Source organism: Ovis aries, chromosome 2, assembly GCF_016772045.2.
Source record: "Ovis aries strain OAR_USU_Benz2616 breed Rambouillet chromosome 2, ARS-UI_Ramb_v3.0, whole genome shotgun sequence".
Lineage (NCBI taxonomy): Eukaryota > Metazoa > Chordata > Mammalia > Artiodactyla > Bovidae > Ovis > Ovis aries.
In genome coordinates, this window is record NC_056055.1 from 240,700,399 (window position 1) to 240,711,834 (window position 11,436).

General features: G+C 41.0%; 1 protein-coding gene across 2 annotated transcripts; it reads right to left on the bottom strand.

Moving 5' to 3' along the window:
* Positions 1–349: 349 nt before the first annotated feature.
* Positions 350–10,926, bottom strand: PDIK1L (PDLIM1 interacting kinase 1 like). 2 transcript variants are annotated; one of them, XM_060411446.1, is made up of 3 exons: positions 10,682–10,926; positions 7,948–8,249; positions 350–4,082 (listed from the first exon to the last, which is right to left on the bottom strand). In XM_060411446.1, exons 2-3 carry the CDS (start codon positions 8,230–8,232, stop codon positions 3,342–3,344), a joined length of 1,026 nt encoding a protein of 341 aa, XP_060267429.1. In that variant the 5' UTR covers positions 8,233–8,249; positions 10,682–10,926; the 3' UTR covers positions 350–3,341. The 2 variants fall into 2 exon arrangements, with proteins under 2 accessions (XP_060267429.1, XP_027821291.1); XM_027965490.3 differs by lacking the exon at positions 10,682–10,926 and adding an exon at positions 10,191–10,282.
* Between the last annotated feature and the right edge of the window lie 510 nt (positions 10,927–11,436).

Below are 11,436 nucleotides of genomic sequence, written 5' to 3' on the forward strand. Positions count from 1 at the left end.
AAAAATTACATCCACTTATTTACTACAATTCATTCTGAGTCTGAGATGCATCCTCAGCTGAATGAGATAGAAAGAAAAATGAAAAAAAAATCATTTATTTCAGGCAATGCAAGTTCTTCTAATACAGCAAGCTTTAAAATTTTAGAGACCTTGAAATTTTGAAAGAAACTCCTATAATTCAGTCATCTTTTCCTCAGTAACAGCTTCTATTATAGAAAGTTTCATTTAATAGATAAGGCTGAAAAATATTGCTTCAAATTTTATATGCTGTATTTTATATCTATGAAGTAAAGCATTACAGAACTACTCACAGAGCCACCAAAGCAGCAATGTAGAATTTCCAGGGTTGTTTTTGTTGAAACGCACTTTATTTAAAAAAAAAAAAAAAAGTCATGAACAATAAATTACAATCATTTCCCCCTTTTATAAATTCTTCATAAAATATATTTGACAATTTTAAAAGAAAATTTCAAAAGTTGCTTTTGTTTTTGAAGTGCTGATGACTTATTTTTTGACCATTTTGTCATGCTGGTGAATTATTTGTAGCTGCTACAATAGTTTGATTGATAAACATTTTACAGTTAAAAACAACAACAACAACAACAAAGAGGAAAAAACAGACCAGCAGAAAGAACTATTCAGTGTGCTATTTATCTGACACGTAACACTTACTTCATCATAATGACAAAGTATCCCTTAGCACCAAAAAACTACAGGAACCCCATCCTTCTAAGTGACGACTAGTGCAAAATAACATTCTAGGAACTAACTGTACAATCCCATTATTTTAACTGGCCACAGCTGCCTATAAGCTTATTTGAAATATTTGGTCTTTTTTCAATTAAGACAAATTTCATAAAACACTATAAACCATGGCAAGAGACTCTATGAGGAACAGTTGTTTATTGAGTACCTATTATGGGCAAGGCACTGTGCACAAACTCTTGCTTTCATTTTTCCTCTAAGCAATATCCAGGAGTTTCCAAGTATCACTTTGTTTCTTACTCCTTGCTGGAAAAGCCCATGGCTACATGCCGTTTTAAAATTGTCATTTTATCAACTGATCTTTAGTGCTGAGCACACAGTAGGTACTTAATAAATACCTCCTGACTTAAAGAATGAAGACAAAGAATTTACTATCATTTTTCTTGGTATCATAGGCTATTTAGAATACAGGGACTTAAGAAAATTTCAGAAGAAACTTCCTGATCACCTCACATCCTTACCGCCAATGAAAGGAATAATTCCACTTCACAGGTAAATTAAAATAGTTTTCAAAATAAATTATAATTGTTAACTATTTTAAATGAGGTGGGGCCAAAAGCTATCTACTTAGGAAACCATGACATGTAGCTATTTGAAGAGCAAATGAAGCATTGGCATACCATCACCTAAGTCATCATGAATCTCTGCTGAAGTGCCATGTTATTGATAAGACATTGTAATGCTTTTTTAACTTTCAGCAACTCAATCTACTTGGCCAGATCTGTGTTCTACTAATTTGGTGATCCAGAGGGTCAATTATCATGAAGTTCCAGTGTATTTCCACCTCCAATTTTGAAAATAATTCTTATAATTATTAGCTTGGAAGTAATGTTAAAAGCACATCTCTTTCTTCATTTAAGAGGTTTTAAGTAAAACCTTTCAGCCTAAATTTTGAACTTCACACCAAGTAATGCATAGTTCAGAAATTTTATGTACTCCACTTTTTGTGCTTTTCCACTCTTTATAGTCCCCTGAACACATTTTAAATAAGGAAAAAATTATGGTAGGAATATTCCAAAAGTTGTGGAAGTTCAAAAAAACTGAGGAGACTATGTGAACTATCAATGATTTCAATATTCTAATACCTTTAAACTTTTTTTACTTTTGACTAAATATTCTAGTGCTTTATAAAGATTACCCTATATACAAATGGTCTCAAAGTATTAACAACCTTAAAGGCTAATGATCTGTTTTAGGAAAACTTTCTTCCTTTAAATTTGAACTATCTGCATTTACGGGAAAAAAAAAAACTGGAGACAACCATATGGGGTTAAAAATCAAACTGACCTCAAGAAGAATAATGGTCTATTGGTTCTTCACATAGACCATACCAAATGATTGTATAAAACTGATAACCTCTCTATTTGAAAGACATAACTGATGCCACAGTATTTTACCCATTTGCCAAACTGTATAGGTATCAACTCCCACCTTAGAAAAAGGTGGTTAACACTGAATACAACCATATCACTACCATTACTGTGTCAAATTAGACAAGAGGAAACAGCATTAGTGCCAAAATGAAAGGAATTCCAGTGATTAAACATGAGACCATATTGGAGCAGGCAATGAAAGGATAGAACTCATTTGGTTTCTTCAGCTTTATGCTGAGGCTTAGACAAAGTCTTGAAAATAAAAAGTTAATATATATCGATTACTATAGTTTATATACAGCAAAGTTTTCAGAAACAGAAGAATCCTGTGTTCAGACTTATATTAGATTGCAGATGCTCAAGTGCAGTCATGTTCCAATGCAGTGGTTTAATTGGTTAATTGAAAGCTTGGTTACCTAAAACCTGTACCACATTGATTGCATGGCTAATCCAACTCCTGCAGCTATAGGGCACTGGAGAGCTCAAACAAACTTCAGCAGCTTTGGATCACTTACTTTCACTTACGTTTAGCCAGATAATTTTGGACTCTCCAAAATGATGTCTTAAAAAAAGCTGTATAACATTATAAAAATAAAAACTTAGTATGATTTCATTAGAGGGAGGGACAGGGTAGGAAGAGGGAAGGTTCTTTTATTTTTCATTACTGATTTCACCAGCAAATCTCAAAAATCCAAACCTACATCAAATAATTTAAACAGAAGTGGCATTTTTTTTTCATATGGAATGCAAAATGCACACATTCACATACTTACATATACATAAATATATACACATACGTTTCCTTTACAAAGCTTCAAAGGTTGCATTACCAGCATGCAAACCTTTTTTCCCATGGAAATTCCTAATACTGACAAGGAATGTCTAAAATACTTAGAGACATATTTCCAGAAAACTGGACACTTCTTTTCTTGGCTCTTATAGAGAACTTTCCTGCCAAACTTCTACCAATGATCATTTAAAAAAATTTACATCCACATTGGTAATACACTTTTAAAACATATTAATAGAATGGCCAGCTTGGACTTAAGAAAAATGAGGAAAAAAAAAAAATCCCACAATAAAATCTAAACCCTTAAAAGGTGGAGTTTAGCTTTTTATATTCTTTTTTCAGCCACATTATGTTGCATCACTGTTAAAACAGAAGCAGCATATCATCCAAGATATTTGCAAATAATATATGTGTCACGTTTCCCAGCTGCTATCTTTAAATGCAATTTGTACTAATCTGAGTTCTAGTTCAAAAGCATCTGGACGATCCTGAGGGTTTGCAGCCAGCATTTCCTTAATCAGTTGTTTCATTCGCCCATTCATAGACTTTTTCTTCACAGGAATGAGAAGTTCCATTTTGGGATTTTCCAGAAGTGCCTCCCCAACAGGCACAATCTCAGTTCCTTGTTTTACATAACTCCCCAAGAGTTCCTTCTTTGTCTCTGTATCTATGAAGGTGATCCTTTCCAACATTGCCCAGATGATAATCCCCAGAGCAAAGATGTCAGCTTTTGCTGTATAATGTCCCTCCCACACTTCAGGAGCCATGTAGAAATCTGTTCCACAAGCTGTAGAAAGGAAACACTTGTTTACACTGACAGGTTCTTCTGGATTCTGCCCAGATGCTGAACAAACTTTACTTAGACCAAAATCAGCCACTTTGAGTGTAGGTTCCAAGTCACTGGTATCCAACCTGCTTTGAGAAATCAGGATGTTATCAGGCTTCAGATCTCGATGGATGATCTGGTTTTTATGCAAGAAAGCCAGGGCACTGCTCAGCTGAAGCATGAAGCTGGTGTTAGTTTTACGATTGGGTTTCCTGGACAACAGATACTCATTCATATCTCCTCCATCACAAAAATCCATCACAAACCACAAGTAATAGGCGCTTCTGGGATCAAAGGCAATTTCTCCTTTTAGTGAAGTCTCTACAAGCTATAAGAAAGAAAAAAACAGATTATAATCATCTGCAAGGTTTATATAATTCAGCTATAGAGAAAGAGTCACTGGTTGAGTTAGTCTCTAATTTTAATTGGAAATTCCATGAATATTTTATTTGTTTAGTGCTTTCATATGTGCATTTTATTTTAAACTTTAGTACTTCAAACTGTCACTTTGTCCCTAACAAAAATACACCAAATTTCTAAGTCAAGAGGTAAAAACTTCATTAAAAATAGTTATATTTTGAGAAGTGTCCAACTGCTTGTACATTTTCTGCATGTGTCAATGGAGCTGAATTCTAACTGGCTAGCTAATAGCTTCCTGAAAAGATCCAAGTTTCAGCACCTAGATCTGGTAGATTGCCAGCTGGGGTATAAACATCAGTTAGGACATTCTACTCCATAAACCTGCCTGAAATCTACTTCTCGCTTACTGCACTTACACTATCAACATAATCTGTGAAACTAAGAGAAAATTATGAAGGAACAACCAGTTGTTACAGAAATAAAGTGCTCCTATAGTCACTGATAAAACTAAAGACTGACGACATTATTGCAAGAACTTCTATAAGCAGAATGCAAATATGGAGGCCATCTCTATCAATAGATGGCTTCTAAAAACCAAATTATAAAAATCACATATGCATTTTGATATAAAAACTCAAAACTGAGCTTGTATATTTGATACAAGCTGAAAATCTAGAATAAAGCACTATTTTACTTATATCATTATCTAATTATAACTCTCCTACCACCTGAAATTCAAGAATCTTAATTACTTCACTGAGCATGAACTATCATTTTAAATTACAGTGCTTTGAAAGCATTTGTCCTATGGTGTCCTTTTCAGGCTCACAGGCTGAACAGAAACTCAGTAGGGAAGATGAAGAGTTGTTGAGGAGTGAGTGATCTGCTATCAATCTACTAGCATCTCCTTTTGTCTTTTCGGTGAGCAGAGGCAAAGAACACCTCTCCATGCTGTCTCCCCCATGGCAGCCATGATTGCAATGGTCTGCAGAAGTCTTCCTTGCATACATTTTCTTTGCTGCATGTGTTTGCCACTGAGACAGAAAATGAAAGAACAGAAAGGTCCAGATCACACAATTATTTACCAGGTGCACTGTTACTAAATATGCTCAGATTAAAGATGAGCATCATCACTCTTCCGTCATGTCCTCTTTTCATTCTCAAAAGCAAAATTCCTAAATAGCTTTGAGCAATGCAGAGTTCCAGCATTCAAATAATGGTTTAGAGTAAAGCCAGATAGTAGATATTTTAGGCTTGACAAGCCACATAAGGTCTCTGTTCCATATTCTTCTTCTTTAAAAAAAAGAGTCTTAAAAAAATGTAAAACCTATTTTTAGTATCCAGGCCATACAAAAACAGGCTGAGGGCTATAGTTTGAGGGCCCCTGGTTGGGAGCTACAGAAATACAGAGCCCAATCTGCTTACTGTCATGTGCAGAAGATGTCAGCCATTGGCTGTCTTGCCTAAAGTCCTTTAACAGCTTCTCTGTTCTCTTAGGCTAGAGTCTAAGCTCTTTAACATGGGCTGTGCACTCTCACCCTGCTGATTTTTCTAGTCTCACCTAAAATAACTCTCCTTGTACACTGCAGTCTTATTATCTTCTTTCAGTTCTTAGAATGCTTCATGCCTTTTGCTTCTAGACATTTGTATGTACAGTTTTCTCACTCACTCCCCTGGCTAATTCCTCTTTACCTTGCAAGTTTCGGTTGAAGCAGTTCATAATTCCTGGACCCCAGGATTACGTCAGTTTGCCTACTATATGCACCTATATCATCCCGTACTTTTCATTCATGACACTCATGGTAAGTATACATATTGGCCATAAAGTTTCTATGCATAAGATGTGTCCTCTGTTAACTATTTGTTTTACATTTCTTCTGGGTAAGGTTTTTAGCTAACAGGAACTGACTGAATGATTCCAATTGAGAACAAGAAAGATATCTAGAAAAACATGGAGGAAAAAAAATGTAGAGAATAGTGAAGACCATATGTAGAGACTCTATCGTCATACTATAGATTTGTTTGGTTTTACCACGTGTAAATATTGGTTGTCTTCACTAGTATAAATTTAGAGAGGGCACTTGCTAATGTGTTGGTGAATGTCTGGTTAACTAAATAAATCTGTAGAAAATATAATTTTATTAGAGTTGCTTACGACTGAGTTCTTCCTACATGCCAAGTACTGTGTCTGCATCACCTCTTATTTTGACAAGTCCCATGGAAGGTAGAAATTATTATTCCTTACGTTTGAAGATGCAGATGCTGGGGAAAGATGGGTTATTTATCCAAGGTCATACAGCTAGCAAAAAATGCCGTAAGTCAAACACAGGTCTATCAGGCTTTAAAAAGATGAAATAGATTACTAAACAACAAGGTACTTTAGATTAAAAAAAAAAAAATCACCGAATCAAGGCTTTACATCTTAAAGCCTTGAAAGATTAGCTAGCTAATACCTAATTATTATAACAGTTGCTCCATCTGGACTCAAGGATACCATCAGCACTAAGCCAGATGTTTAAATATCCTTGCATTTATAGTTCAGTTATGCATTTTAGTCTCCAAAATTCAATGCAAAGTCCAGCAAGGTTCTAGTTACTTTTATGTGGAATGCAGTAAGAATGTTTCCGATTTTTTTATCATTGTAACTTAGCTAATAAGCACTTTTAGAAGAATACAAAGTAAAACAAATAAAGACTAAATAGTTAGGTTTATATTCCCTATCTTAAGAGAGAAATTAGGTTCTCAAGGCTGATATTTTTTCACCATACAATGAAACTTTAGTTTTTTAATTACATAGAATAATGTGTTTGTTTTGTTGTTCCTAGAATAAAAGCTTTTGCTGTTTTAAAACAGACTTTTGTACCCTGATGGTAAATTCTGAATTTAGACACAATCGTGGAAAGCTGTTCATGTTCCAAGAATGACTGGACTTAAGAAATTTTGCTCTGGCCTTTAACTAGCTATGTCTGAAGTATATTTTTTCTTCAAGTATAGACCTACTAGAGATTTTGACCTATGGCAGAAATCAACCTTAAAAAAAAGAACCAGACTTTCTGTTTTCCTATATTACTGCTTTCCCCAAGTCTACAGAAGAGTAATCTGGAGGCAAAAGGGTAATCTAGAGGTTATAGAGCACAAGTTTTAGCTGCCAGATAGTCCTACATTTAGCTCCCAATTCTGCCACTTGCTATGTGATTCTGGATCAATTCATTATCTATTCTAAGCCTCAGTTTCTTGATTTGTAATGATGATAATAATAGTACATTTCTCATAGGACTGTTCTGAGCAGAGTATGGAATGAGTAGGAAGCCAAATGTTAAGTCATTAGTAACATTCAGGTGCTAAGGCACATACTCCATGAAAATTCAATGGAACTGCATGGTTAGGATCTTAAACAACCTTCTAAAACACGAACATGAGTTCACGTCAGTGATAAAGAAAAGCCCAATTACCTATGGGTACTACTACTGGTTGTAGATTTTTCCCTTTTCTTCTGTCTTCAGTTCCAAAAAAATTGATTTCAAATAAGTGAGCTAATTAGACTCTAGTCTCAATCACCTCTCTAGTTCCTATGCTGTCCCATTCCTATGCAGATTGGCAAGTATCATGGCATAACAGGTGGCTTATGTTATTTTTAGGTATTTGCATCACAGGTTTAAATAAAACCTTGTTTTAGAGGAAACGTCTACTCAGTTCTTGGCAGACTCCTATCTATTCCAAACGATATAAACACCTGCACTTAAAAGTAGAAGTTCATCTGACTCTTTCATTCCTCTTACTGCTGACCAGTGCTACATTCAAATCATTTCTATTTCCCATTCAACCACACATACCTGTAAATAAAGGGAAGAATTAGAGCCGTGGGACATCTTTTGCACCATCCCATCTTTTTGTAGGATGCATTCCTCCAAGTGAATCACATTTGGATGTTGGCTCTTGATACTGCTTAGTGCCCAGAACTCACGCAGGGCTAGTTCAACGTTTTCAGGTGCATGGCATCGAATTTTCTTCACTGCCACCCGTGCAGAGGTCTTTCTGATGACTGCTTCATATACAACACCGTAACTACCTCGGCCTACCTCCCGTATTAGATCGTACTTTGGCTGGCTACTCACCATCTTCAAGGTCAAGGTTTCTGGAAAAATGAACAAAGTGCTCTGTTGAAATTCAGTATACCTACTGGCTTGAATTTCTTCTTATGCACGATTTAGTAGTTATCATCTATCTCACTGTCTGCAGTGCTTGAACAATATTTGCTATACAGTGGGCAAATGTAAATATTTTAATAATAGTAACACTACTATTTAATAATAGTAACAGTAATGTGGTACTTACCATGTATCAGAAACTGCCCCAAGCACTTTATATATTAAGCTCATTTAATCCTCACAACAATATTATGAGGTAGATACTGAGCATAATAGCTCATTTTGTAGATGAAAAAAACTAAAGCACAGAGTTTAAGCAACATGCCCAAGGTCAAACAGCTAGTAACTGGCGAACCTGGGATTTGAAACCAGGCCATCTTGCTCTGACAACCTCTTACATGAACTGCTTTAAAACACCACTGCTAAACATAAACCAAAAAGTTCATATTCTTATTTACTGATCATGAAAAAACAATCGAAACTCCTGCTTCCCCTGAAAACTGATACATATAAAACTGATACATTTCCTTAAAATGGCAAAACTCACAGTTAGAAACACAAACACCTGGCTTAGGTTTAGATACTGAGACTGTACAGAAGTAAAAATGAGCAGTTATTTTTCTTTTTTGAAAGTAAATGATCAAACTATACATATTCCTATTTTAATTTTATTTCCTTATTTCTTGCAAAATAGTTTGTGGAGAAAAATGTTCCTTTACAGATAAACTAAGCTACTTAGAATATGGTTATTGTTCTTGTTTTAAACAATAGCTATTTAGATCTAGGTCATTTTTGCCAATGAAATCTATCCTGCATATTAAGAGAACTCTCTGAGAGAGTTCTTTGGAATCCAACTTGATAAATCATTTAAAGGCAAGGGCAAAGAAAGGCCTTGCGTGGAAACACGTGTTGAATTAAGAGTTTGAAGAGTGCCTCCTCATTCTCCGAAGACCGTCAAAATTCTAATGAGCTTCAGGAACCAATTCTCATTTGTAGAATGCCAGCATGGACAAGAAAAATTACCTGAGATTGTACAATTTTTATAGTGTACGGTTTAGGGGAACACAAAGCGACCGACAAATAGAGCCTGTCAAGTTGGGACCAGTCATTTTAAGTCGATAGAACAGATTTAATAAAGAAAATGAAAGTTTCTGAGATTACTTTTAGTCCCACTTCCTCTAACGGGACACCGCTCTTCAAATTCCTACAGTATTTCCGAGCGTCGGATTTCCTGCCACAGAATTCTCTGCCCCAGCTACACAGTGGACATTCGTTCCTGTCCTCCGTGGATCGCCAATTCCTATCCATCTCAAAGTGGCTCGTGCCTTGAAAGCTGCCCCATACCCGCCTGAATAGCTGGGAAGGAGGGTGTTTGTTAAGTCTTTGAGATCCTGGGTCAAAACACAGCGCGGTGATGCAGACTGTGCGAACCTCGGGGCCTTGGGACGGCATCCCCCCGGGCCCTCGCGCCTCCACCCGGCGCTCGGACACCGGCCGGCCCCGCTGTACACCTGCTGGCGCCCGGGAAGGGCCAGTCCTGGGCAGAGGTGTAGCCCGACGCGGCGGCTCAGGGCCCCGCTCATTGGCCAAGTATCAGGCCCTCCCCCTCTTCGGCGGCTTCCAGAGAAAACCCGGAGGGGATTCTCTCAGGGCCCTTCGCCCGGACAAGCCAGTCCTGCAGTTGTCCCGACTCCTCCGGGGCGGCGGCTGAGGCCCGGGGCCTGGGGAGGAGGCCACGGGGCAGAGGAGGAGGCCGCGGCTGGGGCCGGTGGCCTGAGGGGTGCGGGCCGGAGGCCTGAGGCGCGCGGGGCCTTCCCCGGGACGACTCCGCTGACAGCTCAGTGACAGGCCGCCTGGGGCAGGAGGCACGTGCAGGGCCCTCGGCTCTGCAGCAGGGGCTCTCTGCCGAGCCGAGGGGCCAGATTTACCTCAGGGTAGCCGCCGCCGCTTCTCTCTCTCACGGGCTCTGCAGGCCGCCATTATCGGGGAGCTCGCGCCTCCGCCGCCGCGGCCTCCAGTCAGAGGCCGGCGCGCGCCCCCGTGGTGCGCGCGGACACACCCCCTTACGCCTCGCGGCCCCGCCCCCCTCCGGCTTTCCGTAGCGCGACCCGGGACGCCGAGCGCTGGTCCCGCGGGGCGCGCGCCTGGCGCTCCGCTGGCTTCCCGACTCCCTTGGCTTTCAGGAGCAGGGGGGAGTCGCGGAAGGGGGTTGCGCGCTCTGGAACGCACCACTCGTGCCCCCTCCCCGCGGGGGTGACCGGGAGCGGCGAGGCCACTCCACGCCCGGGGCTCGGTCGCCCTCCAGCCGCAGCGGGCGCCCGCGGCGGGAGTGGTTCCTCAGCCTCAGGTCCGGGCTGAGGGAAGTGCGCGCTCCTGGAGCGCCTCCCCTCCCCCGCTCCGCCCCCGTTTCTGACTTTACCGAGCTGTGGGAAGGTGTGCGGGGTAGCTGGGGCGGAGGGCCTGGGGCATCTTCTTACGCGCCGGGCTGGGATGCCTGCGGGACGCGGGCCTCTTCCGGGGCCCCGCGGCGAAGCACGGCCCGAGGTGGGAGGCCTGGCGTCCGCCCCTCCGGCAGGGAGGCTGCACCTTTTGTCAGAGTCACTGAGCCATATTTGCGCGCTTTGTAGTTGCCGAGGCGGCGGCAGCGCGGGGCTGGGTGCGATCATCTGGGAAGACGCGGTCCCCTGCCCCGCCGGCGCGGTGGTATCTCCCTTAAAGAACCCGGAGCCTCATTGTTCCGGGGCTCTGCAGCCGGGAGACGGGGGCGACCTGCCCCCGACGTGGAGGAAAGGGCCGCGGCCTCCGCGCACGCCCTGCCTGGCGGCGGCACCCGCGGACTGCACGTGGAGAGTTGGGACACCCCCCGACGCCTCCACCACCACCTTGCGCAGCTAGCGGCAGAAGTATGGGCCGGCCTGGACCGAGATTAACAGCGAGGATGGCCGTGCTAGGGGCCCGACGGTCAGCCTGAGTCACTGGGGCCCCGGACTGCCGTTGGCCAGATCCAGGCCCGCGTTCATCAGGCAGCCAACTCTGGACTGTCAGTTGCTCAAAGACCCGGACCGATCGGTCATTCAGTTTCACAGATCAGTAAGCAACCGCCAGAATCGTCCATTCCTTCTTCGCGGATTTAATCCGCACCTAGTGTTTGTCAATAAAGTGGTTGTTCCTCCT

Coding starts and splice junctions, on each gene's coding strand:
- PDIK1L (XM_060411446.1), bottom strand. CDS start 8,232: ATGGTGAGTAGCCAGCCAAAGTACGATCTAATACGGGAGGTAGGCCGA. Junction 4,083..7,947: donor ATTCTTCCCTTTATTTACAG/GTATGTGTGGTT, acceptor TCTTTCTTATAG/CTTGTAGAGACTTCACTAAA.